This window comes from Pongo abelii, chromosome X (assembly GCF_028885655.2).
Source record: "Pongo abelii isolate AG06213 chromosome X, NHGRI_mPonAbe1-v2.0_pri, whole genome shotgun sequence".
NCBI lineage: Eukaryota > Metazoa > Chordata > Mammalia > Primates > Hominidae > Pongo > Pongo abelii.
The window spans coordinates 36,368,707-36,386,515 of NC_072008.2; the positions used below are offsets into that span (position 1 = coordinate 36,368,707).

Below are 17,809 nucleotides of genomic sequence, written 5' to 3' on the forward strand. Positions count from 1 at the left end.
TTAGTATTTTATTTATTTTTAAGCTATTGTAAATGAGATTGCTGTCATTATTTGATCCTCAGCTAGATTATTGTTTGTATATAGAAACACTACTGATTTTTGTATATTAATTTTGTATGCTGAATCTTTACAGAATTCATTTATCAAATCTCAGAGGTTTTTAGTAGAGTCTTTAAAGGATGTAAGATTTAATCAGTGAGCAGGGATAGTTTGACTTCCTCTTTTTCAGTTTGGGTGCCTTTTATTTATTTATTTTTTTCTCTTGCTTCATTGCTTTGGTGAGGACTCCAGTACTATGTGGACTAGGAGTGTGAAAGCTGGCCTCCAGTACTATGTGGAATAGGAGTGTGAAAGCTGGCATCCTTGTCTTGTTCCAGTTCTTACAGGAAATAGTTTTAGGAGGATTGGTATAATTCTTTGTATGTTTGGTAGAATTCAGCTATGAATACACTGGTCCTGGGCTCTTTTGGGTGGTAGATTTTTTTTTTTAATTACTGATTCAATCTCATTACTCATTATTGGTCTGTTCAGGAGTTTTATTTCTTCCTGGTTCAATCTTAGAGATTGTATGTTTCCAGGAATTTGTCCATTTCCTGTAGATTTTCTAGTTTGTGAGTGTACAGTTGCTCATAATAGTCTCTGATGATCTTTTGCGTATCTGTCATATTAGTTGTAATGTCTCTGTTTTCATATCTGATTGTGTCTATTTGAATCTTCTCTCTTCTTGGTTAGTCTGGCTGGTATAATAGCTTATCCATTTTTTAAACACTTTCTGAGAACCAGCTTTTCTTTTTGTTAATCCTTTTTGTTGTTTTTTGGTTTCTATTTCATTTAGCTCTGCTCTGATCTTTATTTCTTTTCTTCTGCTAATTTTGGCTTTGGTTTGTTCTTGTTTTCCTAGTTCCTTAAGGTGTGAAATTAGGTTATTTGTGATCTTTCTTCTTTGTTGATGTAGGCACTTAATGCTGCAAACTTCCCTCTTAGCACTGCTTTTGCTATAACCCACAGGTTCTGATCTTCACTATTGTGTTCCATTTTTGTGTTCTTTCAAATGGGGAACTCATGTCCTTTAGTTCTACAAAGCGTTCATAAATTATTTCCTTGAAAATTTTCAATCATCGTTTTCTATATTCTCAGATTACTATTGGTTGGATTTTATACTTTATGGATTATGTCATATATGTGTATATATATATGCATATATATATTTATTTATTATCTTAGGCAGTCTCTCTTATTGCCATTTTCCTCATCTTTTTATTCAATTTCCCAATATTTTTCTTACTTGACTTTTCTAAATCTTAAAATCTTATTTTGGCAGTTTTAAACTAGCAAGAGTTCTTAGTATTTACTAATTATTTCTTTATTTATAGCCTGTTATTTTTGGAAAATAATACCTTTTATTTCTAATTATAATATGATTTCACTGACTTTTTTCTGTTGACTACATTCTCACTATTTTTACTGAATTATTTCTTCCTTTATGTCTTTCTTTTATGTTGAATAGTTCTTTAATATCTATTGACCCTTGCCTGTTTGCTCATGTTTATTAATACCTCTCAAAAGGCTGGCTTTATCATTAAATATTATATCACTGTCTGGCAATCAGGATACTAATGAATATTTTAATTTTAGGAAATATGTCTGGGAAATTAGTCTGTGATCTTTAATCTTAGGTGGTTTGGTTTCTTCAGAAAATGATTCTATAAAAATTTGTGATAGGCAGAGTATAACTTATTTGTTTTAATGAAATAAGGCTCTCTAAATGGTGAAGTAATATGCCAAAACAATGCTTTGTTTTTAAAGTTATAGTCAACATACTATTTTCACTGGTTATTCCTAGATGCCAATTTGTAAATGGAAAGACAATATTACGTGTGCCACTTTTTATATATCTGTGGTAACATTGTCTCTTTTAGGATTTCACGTGACAGGTTTTGGGAGTAACACAAGGATGAACACTATCCATAACTTTCTCCTATCCCACATGTCCTGGCCCCCTGTCAAATAATCCATTAATTCCAGTAGCATAATAAAAACATGTGTAAGATACATACATTTTTAGGATCAGAAATTGTTTTTATTTTATTTACTTATTTTTTCAAAAGCTGGTGATACCCTTTAGTTTTCATTAAGAATTACAAATGTCTTAGAGGTAAGTTTCAAGAAGTATAGGTTTTTTCCAGTAGATTATAATATCTTCTCTAATGCAGTGAGTATTTTTACAGATACCCCTTTTCTTAATCTTCCATAGAATAGCCATTTACTCCCAGAGTTTTCTTGTTTTATCTAGGAAATATTACATGCTATGCCAGCTATATATTTCCTCTGTATTCCAATAAATTTTCTTTCTGCATTTCTGTTCACTTCTGTGTTGTTCAAACTCTAGTGTGGAGATCATTTTAGCTGTTTACTTTTTCTTAGCTCAATATCATCTTTTCTATTATCTCAAGGATAATTTTCCTATTTTACTTATAATTCATTACCATTAAAAAAATTCCACAACAGGGAACTTTGTTAATTCAATAAACCAAGATATGCTAGAAATGTTTTTAAATGTTATTTTATTTTCTGGTTGGGAATATAAAAATATATAGAAACAAATCTTATTTTCTTATTGTTTAATGTTTTAAAGTATACTAAGAAGTACCTATGGGCTTATATCTGTTGACATTTTATCAGTATATTTATGTTCCTCTCACAGCATTGCAATCACCATTGAACTTATCTAGTACTAAGTTTTTATTTGAAATCCCTTTACATGAGATGAATCCTAATAACAAGGTCACAAAAACTCAGGTATGTATAAAGAAGTGATACAGTTTACAATTCTTTTCATGATTATGAATTTTAGTTTGTTAAGTTGATTATTCATAAGCATGAGTGATATGAACTATTCCCTATGATTAATTTCTCCCCAATTGTTTATGCTCTTTGGAGCAAGAATACTGGCATTTTTTAGAAAACTTACAGATAAAATTTCTCAGGAGTAATTTTCAAAATATACAAATACATATACAGCTATTTATAAATACATATATGCATATAATTAATAAGAATATTAAAATAATTTTAATATAATTAAATTATTCCATTCTCCTTATACAAATGGAAGCTATAATTTAAACTAATATGAAATATATTCCATAGATAAAAGAAAATGTGCTAGGAGGCAATAATAAATCTGAAAAATAATAATAATAATAAAGTAGCTTCTCTATTAAATTACTATTTTTTCTTACAGGATAACTCTGCCTCTCTTCTAATTAGGAAGGAAAACAGAGAGACATGCATAAAAAAGCTCAGCACACATTATAGAAATTTGTATTTGCACTGCCCCTTTTTGTCTTATATGTTGCTATACCTGTAACCAATTTTGAACCTTTATAGCATTGAAGAAAAATTATATGGAGAGAATATTTAGCATTGCATTAATAAAAAATAGCAGAGTGCTATATAAAATTATAGTTAGAGATCAGTAAAGGATATACTGAAATTAAAATGTGACTGTTTAGAGTATCAAAAGTCAAGAAAACTACTTCGTATAGAACTTCAAGGATACAAAGACCTTATGTGTGGGGCTAGAAAGGCAACTTTAATTAACTGAATTTAATGGATTCAGTTAATAAAAAATAGCAGAGTGCTATATAAAATTATAGTTAGAGATCAATAAAGGATATACTGAAATTAAAATGTGACTGTTTAGAGTATCAAAAGTCAAGAAAACTACTTCGAATAGAACTTCAAGGATACAAAGACCTTATGTGTGGGGCTAGAAAGGCAACTTTAATTAACTGAATTTAATGGATTCAGTTAATAAAAAATAGCAGAGTGCTATATAAAATTATAGTTAGAGATCAATAAAGGATATACTGAAATTAAAATGTGACTGTTTAGAGTATCAAAAGTCAAGAAAACTACTTTGAATAGAACTTCAAGGATACAAAGACCTTATGTGTGGGGCTAGAAAGGCAACTTTAATTAACTGAATTTAATGGATTTCAGATAAAAACAATACCTTCATAAATGTGAGATTATTTTATATCATTGAAATTTTATTCAATCGATGTAAGCAAAGAAGATCTAGACACCAATAGCATTTTCTCTTTTGAGGAGAAAGAGGGACATTGGCCCCATGGAGAAAAAAAAATGTGATTCTAATCTTCTACTTAAACTTCCCATGAATGATATTTGCAGTCATAATATATAAGATATATGGTACAGAGAAGGCTTAATATGTTTATGGAAGGTTAATTTGACAGAAGGTTTAAGGATTTTGGAATAAAGAAATAAAATTCATTTTACATAGTGGGTAATTGAAAAGTATTGTCTAAAGTACAGAGAAAAAGAAAAACAAGAGATATATATTTTTTGCTTAAAATTACCAAGTTGACTAATGGAAGAATTTTAAAAAATATGAATATCCAAAAATAGGAAGTGGAGTGAGGAGTATAGGTAGTACCAATGAACTGAGTCTTCATCTTTCCTAGTGGGCAGTCAAAAGACAATATCTGAAGCTGATAAACCATAACATAATCATGCTGCAGGCAGATAATGTCCCCAAAGATGCTTAAGTGTTAATCTCCAAAATTTGTGAATACATGACCTTATATCACAAAAGATACTTTGCTGATATAATTATGGTAAAGGACTCGGAGAAGGGAAGATGTTCCTGAATTATCTAGGTGGCCCCAATCTAATAACATGAGTGGTTAAAAGCAGAGAACCTTTTCTAACTGTGCTCAGAGGGAGATGTGATGACAGAAGGGTCAGAGTGATGCAGTGTTCAACATAGGGGAAGAAGGCCACCAACTGAGGAATGTGGCTGGCCTCTAGAAACTAGAAAAGGCAATGAAATGGGCTCTTCCCTAGAGCTTTCAGAAAGGAACACAGTTCCTGCTAACACGTTGATCTTAGCCAAATGATATTTGCATTGGACTTCTAATCTACAGAACTGTGATATATAATAATATATTTGTGTTTTCTTAAGTCCCTATGTTTGTGGTAATCTGTTAGGGCAGCAATAAAAAACTAACAAAAGCCATATTGGCGTCACATTTAGATAAAAACTCAAATCACAATTGGCTAAAATTGGTTGCTTCTGGGAAACAGAACTTTTGATGAAGAGGAATTTGATGGGACAACTGCTTTTAAACAAGCATTTTGAACTTTTTGTGTAAGCTGCATACATATATCATTTTGGCAAAAATATAAAGAAAAAATAACACTAAACATACTGAACAAATTAACCAATATTTCTTTATAGATAACTGTATCAGTTCATTTCTCAAAGTTATAAGATATAGAAGGTAGATAGTATTTTGGAAGTATAATAATTTTTCCTCATTTTAAAATGACAAAAATTAAGCTTCAAATGGCTGGTATGATTTTGTGCTCACTTTCTGTATTGAAACATGTTTTCTTTAGAATGTGTAAATTAACCTTTTATAGTTAGGATATACCAATATTAGAGCTAAATAGATGCTTGAGTACTTCAAGGCTTGGGAAAAAAAATTGGCTCATTGTTTATCCTATATGTTTTAAATCAATCATGCTTTAGAAAGAAATGAGGTATGTACTTTGTTGTAGTGATAATTGTATGGCTCATTCTATAGTCTTCAAATATTTGAAGAGTAAAGTTACTGAAAAAACCTGGTTGATAGTTTTATTTTAATAGCAGGTTACATTGGAAAGATGAGTCTGCATGCAAGTCAGGCCCATAATGTTCAGATTTACTAAAATGTTTCAAAGGTAGTGCAGAGAATTTCTGATAGCTTTCACCCAACTTTACCTAACATTACCTTACATTACCATAGGGCATTTTTTTAAAATGAGAAATTAACATTAGTACAACATTATTGACTAAACAACAGACTCTATTCAGAAATCAATGGTTTTTCACTAATGTCCATTTACTGTCCCAGGGTCCAACCAGGATAGCACATTGCATTTAGTCTCATCCAACCTGTGACAGGCTCACAATCTTGTTTATTTTTTATTATCTTCACGATTTTAAAGAGTATTTGTCCAGCATTTTTTGAAAATGTCTTTTAATTTGAGATTGGTGTTTTTCACCTGATTAGACTGAGTTTTTATTTTCCATGGGTTTTGGAGAAGAATGTTACCGAGGTGAAATAGTTTTTTTATCACATCATATAAAGGAATACATGATATGAAAATAACTAATTACTGGTGATATCTACTAGGTTTCTCCACTGTGAAGTTACTATTTTTCACTTTCCATACTCTACCCTTTGGAAGTGTGTGATCAATTTTAGCCTACAATCAAGTGGTAGGAGGTTAAGCTCTACTTATATATTACATATATTACTTGGAAATTTTCTTTAGAAAAGATTATTTCCTCTCCCTATTTATTTATTTTATTATATAATATGTCAGCATGAACACACATATATTTATTTTTGTACTTTCAGTTATAATTTAATATTACATTATTTATTTTGTTGCTAAAATTGTTTCTGCTTTGGCCATTATAAGCTCTTTTACGTTGGTCCTTTGACAGGCTCCCATCATTGTGATTTTGAAGTATTTTCTTAGTTAGTGGTACTACCAAATGTTCCAGGCTCATCTTTTATTTTACTTGCTCCAGCTCTAAAATCAACATTTCTCCAAGATCCCCTAGTACTTTTTATTGTAGAATGATATTTAGAAACCAAGGTCTAAGCACTGTGTATACGAGTTGCTACTGCAGTGTCACAGGTTCTAGGCCCTTTCGACAAATAGAGTCAGGAAATATGTGTATATATATTAATCCACATATACACATATACCTATAATTATTTATATATGTGTCTCTCTCTCTATATCTATCTATCCATACATCCAACACCAGCTCAGACTGATATCTCTAATCTAGCACCACAATGTCCATTCCCATCTTTCTCTCTTACTCATTTTTGACTAATTTCTCTGACAATGAGAAATCTGCCTCTCATTTTTTACACTTTATTTACTTATTTTTTAATCCTAATTTCAAATAAAGAAGTTTCAGATTTTCTAACCTGTAGCCTATTAAAATTGCTGACACGTTTATCACCTAGAGTACATTATTCATACACAATTCTTACTCTTTAGCCTTGTAGCTTTCAGTCAAAAACACAGTTTTTCAAAGTTACTGAGGCCAATTTCTCTCTACCCTAACTACATTCAATGAGGTTATTTCACACATTTGTAAGACAGTGTATCAACATTCCAAGATGGATTACAGACTGTGATGCACTGTATTACAGCTGGGTTGATTGTTTTTGATTTACATACATTTAAGTTCACATAAGATCTTTGGGTTTTGAAAAATGCATGGAATAATATGTCTACCACTTCAATGTCATAGAGAACAGTTTCATCAGACTAAAAACCCCTTTGTTTGTCTAATATCATTTTAAAGCATTTTATCTATGATTAATCATTTGAATTTATACATAGGCTCATCAAATTGTGATGGTAATACAACTAAACTTTAGATTGCATGCTATAATTTTTAACTTTTTTTTGTCTTTTTGTGTGTGTGAGCAGAATCTTGTTTTATATAATATTACCAAACACCATGTGACATGGACTTTGGATCTTAGTAATACTGGTAAACTTTTCAAAGATGGCACATTCAAGTTCAGTGTACTGAATGGGATTCTACGACCAAATGAAAAGTATAATGTTACCATAAGTTTCTGTCCAAGTAAGATATTTTCTCCTATATTTGTGGTTATACTTTCAATTTATCCTTCATATATGAAATTGTTTTATTATGTATACAGAAGTTTAGATTATTTGTTATTTCTTTTAATTTGAATAATTATAAATAATGCAATTTTATTAATCTCATTTTTGAATGTTACATTATTTAATTGACAAATTTGGTATATATTCAAGGTGTACAATGTGAGGATTTGATGTATGTATACATTGTGTAATGATTGCCACAATGAAATGACTTAACATATCCATCATCACCCATATTGTACATTAGATCCCCAGAAACTTGTTCATCTTATAACTGAAAGTTTGTACCCTTTGATCAACATCTCCCCATTCCCCCCACTCCCAAGCCCCTAGAAGACAATGCCCTACACTCTGCTTCCATGAGTTTGACTTTTTAGATTCCATATGAGTGAGATTATACAGCAATTGTCTTTCAGTGTCTGACTTATTTTACTTACAATAATGTCCTCTAGGTTCAATCTTTTTTTTTTTTTTTTTTTTTTTGCAAAGGGCAGGATTTTCTTCTTTTGTATGAACGAATAATAGTCTACTGTGTATACATACATCACAATTTATTTATCCACTCATCCATCAATGGACACTTTTATAATCTGGCTATTGTGAATATTGCTGCAATAAACATAGGAGTGCAGATATCTGAGATACTGATTTCATTTCCTTTGAGATTACTGGATCATATGGTAGTTCTATTTTTAATTTTTTAAGGAACGTTCTCAGAATTCTGCTTATCACATTCAGCCACTATAGTGCAATGTAATCTGTTTTTCATTTTATTAGACTTATAAAATACCCAAATTCCGAGGACACTAAGTTTTACACATGTGGTAATCTAGATAAAATACCCACAACTGGCTCAGTTATCAGTAGTTCAGGCAGGGTAAGAATCTATTATAGCTTTAAAGCTTATTAGAGAGTTCACTGAAGTGTGCTCTCTCTCTCTCAATAATATTCTATTAGCACTGTGTTGCATTAAGTTGATGTTCTATTATATCTATTAGCATGGCATTGTATAATCATTTTAGCTTTGTGTGTGAGAAACATCTCATAGCATATTATGATTAGTAGGCTTAAAACTGTTTAATCTTTTTATTACCTCTTTAAATCTCTGAAAATATGATAGAAAACATCAGCTATTCTTTGCATTCTGAAATTCGTTTAGTAAAAATAACTAAGTTTTATTATGTATTTCTCTAGTTTCATCTCCATTTCTTCCATATTCTGGTTTGAAAGAAATAGCACAAAGCTATTCCAGCTGAACCTACCACCCATTTTTCTGTTCAGAACTTCTCCTTTATGTGCCTGTCAACATTTATACTCAGATAAAATGGACTGGACTGGTCCATCTAGAAGGAAATAAAAAACATTTCCATTTGACTTTTCTTTCAATATGCACTGGGCCCTAGCAGTCAAATCTGTGGTTTCTTTTATTAGGCTCCCAACTTTACTCTTTGTTGTTGTTGTTGTTGTTATTGTTGGAGATGGAGTCTCGCCCTGTCACCCAGGCTGGAGTGCAGTGGTGCGATCTCAGCTCACTGCAACATTTACTTCCCAGGTTCAAACGATTCTTCTGCCTCAGACTCCCGAGTAGCTGGGACTAGAGGCACGCTCCACCATGCCTGGCTAATACAACCTAACTCTTAAGAATTAAACATGCGTAAAATGCCTTTATAAATTACATCTCAGATGAGAGAGAAAACACTGTCAGCTTAAAAAGGGTATGATTGAATCTCCAATAGTCTGAGGTTATACAAAGAATCCCTTTCTCTATCACCCCAGAACCCTTTAAGAGGTCTGAAATTCTGAAATAATCTCAAAGTAGGCCTTTCAAAATCCAGAATTCAATAAGTCTTAAAACTTTCCCTAACTCTGAAATGATTTTTTCTCCCCAAAACAAATTTAACAACATCAAATTTATGAAATGAAACCATCATTTCCCTATAGATTTGTAATGTTTTAAATACATACATTCTTTTATAGCTTATTTCATCAGCTCAAAGTATACGTAATTTATTTAAAATTTTCACATAGTCTTTCCAGTACTCATTTGTCATTATTAGTAGGGAGCCCATTATTTTTCTATTCCTCCTCTCCTTTCCTCTCCAGCTGCCTCCCTTTTTCCAAGAACCCTAGACTACTTACTTGATCAGGTAAAGGGCTTATTTGATTAAGTAATGGCCTTCAGTACAGAGAGCACTAGTATGGCTGATGATTTCAATGAGTCCATTGCTTTTGCTTCTAGCAGTAAGTGTCACTTTTGAACATGGTCTTGTATCACCCAGTGCACTGTCATTTTTTGCTCTGAAGATATCCTTGATGGCCCCAATCTTTGCTAAGGTGCACTGGTGTCCCATCTGAGGGTTCTAAGATATCAGCTTGAAATCACAATCACTGGGTCACTCTTTTCTCTCTATCACACACTATGCTTGGAGATTTCGGTGTGAAAGGGTATTGATCACTCGCTGTGATGGAAACTGTCTCCAGAAACTAGCTTCCCGTGTTAAGCCCTGCGCTCTAACACAAACTACCTTTTCTCTTGTTAAGCTATGGCTTGGGAATTTCCTGTCCTTTCCTACCAGGTAACATTGGCCAGTCAACCCTAGTAGTATTTCTTAAACTTAAAAATTTGGGATACAGCACATTCCTTTCACCTCAGGACCTCCTTTTCTCAGTAGTCCCCTGGGATCCTTATGGCAATGATCTATCCTCATCTTCATACTGCATATTTTAAAGGCCTGGGAAGCTTCTATTAAAACACAGAAAATAATTTTTTAAATGTTCAATTGCACTGCTTTCCCAGGGTGTATTTATTTTTTCCAAATTATGAAAATCTACATTAAAGAGACTTGCTCCATTTCTAGTCAAGCTGTACTTTAAAACAGTTTTCTTTCAACAGCACCTCATTATGTGTCTTAAGTTCTTCAGCAAGCTAAATCTAATTTCTGGGTAATTTATTCTGTCCCATTAAGTTGTAACATCATAGTACATTTTGAAATTTAGTAATAGTTCAGCTATGTAAATTTTTTGTGTGTTTTAACTAATTTAAAATACCCTTAAAAATTTGTTTTTCATTAGATCGTCCTGGGAAATACACAGCAGATATTCCTATGCTTTTAAATTACATTCCAGTTTGCTATAAAATATTATGTCTTACTGGAGAAGTAAAATCACCAGAGTTATTGTTTGACCCTCCATTTATATTTTTCACTCCTGTTCCTTTGGATATAAAAACTGTGATGGATATCAACATTTTACCTCAAAACTATTTCAGGTAAATACTTAATGTGAATTTACCACATTTTCTTTACGTGCTTTTTTGTTTGTGTCTGTGTTATATAAGAATTATATAATAATGGCTTGTTTCTATAGTTGGAAAGAACTATTAAAATATTTAACCATACATTAAAATTTAACAAAAAAAAAAAAACAAAAAATCTTTCTTCATTATCTCACAGTTAGTCATTAAATTTTCTTGTAAATTTTCTTTTGCTGTGTCTCTCTTCATGAAGTAATAAGCAAGCCTAAAAATTCAATATGTTAGTTTTCTAGTGCTATGTGAAACATTATCACAAACGTGGTGCCTTAAAACATGCATTTGATATCTCAAACAACATGAATTTGTTTATTATCTTGTAGTTTCTCTGACTTAGCAGTCCAGCTGTCTTAGCTGCATCCTCTGCTGAGTGTCTCAATAAGCAGAAGTCAAAGTGTTGGCTGGAGTGGCACTTTCACTTGAGGCTCAGTCTTCCTCCAAGCTCTCAAGTTGTTGACAGAATTAATTTCATGGTCCTTATAGAACTAAAGCATCATTTTTTGCCTAGGGACACACTCAGTCCACCCTGAAGTCCTAGCCATGTGGTCACATCCTCACAACATGGTATACAACTAATTCAAGGCCAAAAGTATACCATCTCTCAGACTTCTCTGCTTCTGACTGTCAAACCCTCTTTTGTGATCTCAACTGATTATGTCAGACCCATCCATGATAATTTCCCTCTTGCTTTATTCAAAGTCAACTGATCAGAGACCTTAATTACACCTGAAAAGTCCATATATATATGTATGGTGGGAGGCTATGTTGTTTATTATAGAATGTTTAGCAGCATCCATAGCCTCTACCCAATAGCGTTCCTCCCCATGATGTGACAGAAAATATATATCTCTACACATGGCTACTTGTCTCCTGGGGAGCAAAATCACCCTCAGCTGAAAAGCACCAAAGTGAAATGATAGGAAGAGATATAACAGCATAACCAAAATAAAGCTGGGTAGCAGTATTAATTTCAAATGCAATATCCTCTATAGGTAAAGTGTGTTTTTAAGACATAAAAGTCATCAAATAATTATAAAAGATTAAATTCACCTGAAAGCCAACCGAATTCTAAAATTCTATGCATAATTAAAATAGTCTTAAAATATGTCACCTCCAAATTAAAATTGGGAAAATTTGACTAGTCCTTCATAACTCTAGGATATTAAAACATGTTTCAGAAGTGTTGATGAGTCCAGAGACAAGATATTTGAACAATATTTGTAACAAGCTTCATTCATTTAACATGTATAAATTGCACCTTACAATTAGAGAATACACATTTTTAAATCAATCATGAGACATTTATAGAAATTGACAATGTATGATTCTATAGTTATAATTCAAGTCTCAAAAATTTTTAAAGGGTTGACATAATATAGACTATGTTCTCCAAAAATAAATGTAATAAACTAAAAGTCAATAAAGAAAAGATAACAAGATCCACCATGAGTTAGAAAATGTTAAAAAAAATTCTACAGAGTAAAAGAAGAAATTATACTGAATTTCACAAATAAATAATAATTAAAATACTAGATTCCAAATCTTGGAAACATTCACTGAGGATCAGCAGTGTATAATACAAACAAGTACTATAAACACCATCTGGACATTAGAGCTGAAAACTAAACTTAAAACAGCTACTGAGACTTCTGCTACTTTCTTTAGAAAAAGAATTAGGCCGGCATCATTGTTTACTTTATCTGTTTTATTAAATAAACATCAAAATTTCAGTGATTGAAGAAAAAACCTTAATAAAGTACAGCAAAATTATCCATACATGGAAATATATAACCTTAAATACTGATATTAGGAAAGAAAAAATGATTGGAAATTTTAAACATTCAACTTTATAAGTAAGATTACAAATAATAGCCTCTTAGACTAACCTATGGAGTGTAGAAGGTGAGATAAAATTATACACAGTAGAAATTCAAGGAATATAAAAATATATACAAAACAGAAACTCAGTGGAACCAAGTTTCTTCTTTGAAAGAGGAATACAATGGATAAGAATACAGTGAAGTTAACAAGGAACAAAACAGAGAAGGGACAGTTAAATAATATTAGAAATAAGGAAGCATAACCATAAATCCAAAGAAAAAAATGAGATAATCAAAATACTATAAAGAGGTCTATTCCAATACATGTGAAAACTTAAATACGAAAGTTGTAGAAGTATATAATTTACTAAAAATATACTGGGAATAAGTAGAAAGCCTTCGGGTTAATACTTGAAACTTCACGAGAAAACATCCTCTGATGATTTTACAGTCAAGTTTTACTAAACTTTCAGGAAACAGATATATCAAACTATAGAATAATGATAATGTGGCCTAATTTGTTTTATGATCTCAGAAATTTCTATTATGAAATCAGGAAATGACAGTATAGGAAAGCTGAATTATTGGCTAAACTGTGTTATGAGAACATACATATAATTATCCTTAAAGAATCTACCAGCACTTTGGGAGGCCGAGGTGGGCGGATCACAAGGTCACAAGATCGAGACCATTTTGGCTAACATGGTGAAACCCCATCTCTACTAAAAATATTAAAAATAATTAGCCGGGCATGGTGGCACACGCCTGTAATCCCAGCTACTTGGAAGGCTGAGGCCGGAGAATCTCTTGAACCTGGGAGGCAGAGGTTGCAGTGAGCCGAAATTGCACCACTGCACTCCGGCCTGGGCAGCAGAGAAAGACTTCATCTCAAAAAAAAAAAAAAAAAAAAAAAAGAATCAAACAACGTGTATATAAGATAGATCATGACCAACTTGTTTGTATTCCAGTATTTCAAGGCTTGTCTATCATCAAAAATTCTAAAATGTCATTAAATAATGATATGATCATTTTCATAGATTGAGAATAAAGGCATTTGATACAATTTTTAAAGCATTCATGGAAAAACTCTCAACAAACAGTAATAAAATAGATATTCTTTAATTGTTTAAGGTTCCTATCATAAGCCTAGAGCAAATATCGTTATTAAAACTGGAATATACATGAATTACCTTTTAACAACAGAAAAGTCAACGATGCTTATTATCACTGCTTCCCTAAAGCATTTTAATAGAGAACCTAGCACATGGCAGGGGGATAAGAAAAACAAAATGTGTAAGGATTAGGAAATAAAACTCAAAACTGTCATTATCTGTATATTAGATTATTTTTTCATATAGAAAATTCAAAGAATCTACAAGGAGATTTTTTAAAACTGGGAAGATCACTTATCAAAATAGGCAAATATAACTTAAATACTTAAAATTCAATATAATTTCAGCATATAATATATAGAGCACACAACTTTAAATTACTACTTATAATAACATCAAAAATTAAAAGAAAATAGATAAATAGATAATAGATTAAAAGATAATAGATAATAGATAAAAGATAAATACAATAGATAAAGGTATGAATGAGCTGTATGGAACTGTATAAAGAAAATTATAAAACTCAAATACACCTGTATTTAAACAAATAAATAATAAACTCAAATAAATATACCGATATTCATGGATTGGAATATTCATTGCTGTAAAAAATGTTTTCCACAAATAAATTTACATATTTCATGTGACTTCAATAAAAATTCAACTAAAGTTTTCATGGAGATTGAAAAGTAAAATTTTAATTTTATATGGAAGGGTCAAGGATCAAGAATAGCTAAGCTCCCCAAGAGGAAGAAGAATAAGGTGGGAAGTGCTTGCCATAGGGAACCTCAAGACTAAACCAATATGATAGTGGTACAGGGATAGATAAAATGACCAAGGAATAAAATAGCCTCGAAAAAGTTTCATAGATGAATAGTTATTGGATTTATGATGAAGATGTTATTGAAGTTCTTTGGAGATAGAAAGTTATTCAGTAAATGATGGAATGATTGAATATCTGTATGAAATATTCCAAATTGTATTGTATCTCTGCTTCACACAATTCACAAAAATTCATTACAAATGTATTAAAAGCTTAAATATGAAAGGCCAAATGTAGACACTAAGTATTAAAAACATTTAAGTATTAATATATACAAATATATATATTTGTATTGAAAGCAAGTGAGTATTAAAAACATTTAAGTCTCATGTCCTTTTAACATTTCAAAAGCAATCATGTCTTCCTAACAGTCTCCCAAAGTCTTAACTCATTCCAGCATTAACTCAAAAGTCCAAGTCCAAAGTCTCATCTGAGACAAGGCAAGTCCCTTCCACATATGAGCCTGTAAAATCTAAAACAAGATAGTCACTTCCAAGATACAATGAGGGTACAAGCACAGGGTAAATGTCCATATTCCAAATAGGAGAAATTGGCCAAAACAAAGGGGCCACAGGCCCCATGCAAGTCTGAAACCTAGCATGGCAGTCATTAAATCTTAAAGCTCCAAAATGATCTCCTTTGACTCTATGTCTCACATCCAAGGCATGCTGATGCAGAGGGTGGGCTCCCACACCCTTGGGCAACTCTGTCCCTATGGCTCTGGCGGGTACAGCTGTTGTGGCTGCCTTCACCGGCTGATGTTGAGTGCCTGCAACTTTTCTAGGCACATGGTGCAAGCTGTTGGTGGTTCTACCTTTCTGGGGTCTGCAGGATGGTGGCCCTCTTATAGCTCAACTAGGCAGTGTCCCAGTGGAGACTCTGTGTGGCCCATACAACCCTACATTTCCCTTCTGCACTGCTCTAGCAGAGGTTCTCCATGAGGACTCTGCCCCTGTAGCAGACTTTGGCCCGGACATCCAGGTGTTTCCATACATCCTCTGAAATCTAGGCAGAGGTTCCCAAAGCTCAACTCTTGTCTTCTGTGCACCTGCAGGCCCAACATGATATGGAAGCCACCAAGGCTTGGGGTTTGCATCTTCTGAAGCAACGACCTGAGCTGTACCTTGGCTCCTTTTAGCCACAGCTAGAGCTGGAGCGTCTGGGACACAGGGTACCAAGCCCTGAAGCTTCACAGAGCAGCAGGGCTCTGGGCACAGCCCAAAAAGGCATTTTTCCCTCCTAGGCCTCTGGGCCTGTGATGGGAGGGGCTGTTATGAAGATCTATGACATGCCCTGGAGACATTTTCCCCATTGTCTTGGCTCCTCATTATTTATGCAAATGTCTGCAGCTGGCTTGAATTCCTCTTCAGAAAAATGCTATCTTCTTTTCTACCACATGGTCAGGCTGCAAATTTTCCAAACCTTTACGCTCTTATTCCCTTCGAAACATTAGTTTCAATTTCAAACCATCTCTTTGTGTATGCATACAACTGAATGCTTTCAGAATAAACCTGGTTAAAACTTGAATGCTTTGCTTCTTAGGAATTTATTTGACCAGATAACCTAAATCATCTCCATCAAGTTCAAATTTCCACAGATCTCTAGGGCAAGGGTGAGATGCCACCAGTCTCTTTGCTAAAGCATAGCATGAGTGACTTTTACTCCAGCTCCCAATAAGTTCCTCATCTCTATCCTGAGACTACTTCAGCCTGGACTTCATTGTCCACATCACTATCATCATTTTGGTCAAAACCAGTCAACAAGACTCTAGAAAGTTCCAAATTTTCACTCATCTTCCTGTCTTCTTCTGAGCCCTCCAAACTGTTTCAAACTCTGCCAGTTACCCAGTTCCAAAGTCACTTCCACATTCTCAGGTATCTTACAGCAATGCCCCACTACCTTGGTACCAATTCTATTATTTTTTATTTCTTTTTCAGATTGTTATCTGTTGGTATATAGAAATGCTACTGATTTTTTATGTTTATTTTATACCCTGCAACTTTACTGAATTGATCAGTTCTAATAGTTTTCTTGCAGAGTGTTTTTCAAATATAAGCTCATATAATCTACAAACAAGGATATTGTACTTCTTCCTTTCCAACTTGGATGCCCTTTATATCTTTCTCTTGTCTGATTGCTCTATCTAGAAATTCCATTACTATGTTGAATGACAGTAGTGAAAGTGAGCATCCTTGTTGTGTTCTAAATCTTAGAAGACGTTTTTCAGTTTTTCTCTATTCTATGTGATATTAGCTTTTGGTCTATTGTACATCACTTTTATCATGCTGAGGTATGTTTCTTCTGTCCCCAGTGTTTTGACGGTTTTTGTCATGAAGGGATAATGAAATTTATCAACTTGGTGTTCTACTCCGCTGTGGCTGTGCTGGTACCTCAGGTGCAAGACAAAGTCTCCTTTACTTTTTCTTCTGCTTTTTACAAGCAGAACAAGTTTTGCCCCATAGCCGCCACAGCTGGTAATGTGCTGAATCTTACCTGAAGCCAGCAAGTCTCAGAGGGTCACCCAAGGCCCTCAGTGTAGTACCTGGGTATTGCTGCTGGTTATTCAGGGTCCAAGGGGGCTCTTCAGTTAACAGGTGCTGAATGCTGCCAGGACTGAGTACTTACAGACTCCATGGGGCTGGCTCAAAATGTCATTTACTTTGTTAGGTAATGTTCAACATCATCAAAACTTTGGGATTTGCAGTTCCTTTAAGACCTTATCTTATAAATAGACACTAACCTTTGTTGTTTAAACGGGAAATAGTAGTGGCTTCAATTAAATTGTGCTAGAAAGCAGTTTTAAATCAATAATCATTTTCTAATATATGAATTAATCTCTTAATTTTTCAACTTTGGAATTAATGTATAAAGGTATCAATTTAAAAGCTACTTCAACTCAAAAGTAGAGTCTTGCTAAATATGGTATAATGAAGTGAATGTGAGAGGTACTGAAGAAATAATGTAATGCAGTGTCCAAGTTATACATATGTGATAAAATCAACAGCAT

The 17,809-nt window shown here is 32.9% G+C and overlaps 1 protein-coding gene across 1 annotated transcript in view; it reads left to right on the forward strand.

The window, feature by feature from the left end:
• The window catches only part of CFAP47 (cilia and flagella associated protein 47), a 466,299-nt gene that overhangs the window by 115,544 nt on the left and 332,946 nt on the right, over positions 1-17,809 (forward strand). The window contains exons 23-25 of the mRNA XM_024240715.2: positions 2,705-2,799; positions 7,534-7,693; positions 10,810-11,005. Of these exons, the coding sequence (XP_024096483.2) occupies positions 2,705-2,799; positions 7,534-7,693; positions 10,810-11,005 (451 nt within the window). The remainder of the gene's footprint in view (positions 1-2,704; positions 2,800-7,533; positions 7,694-10,809; positions 11,006-17,809) is intronic.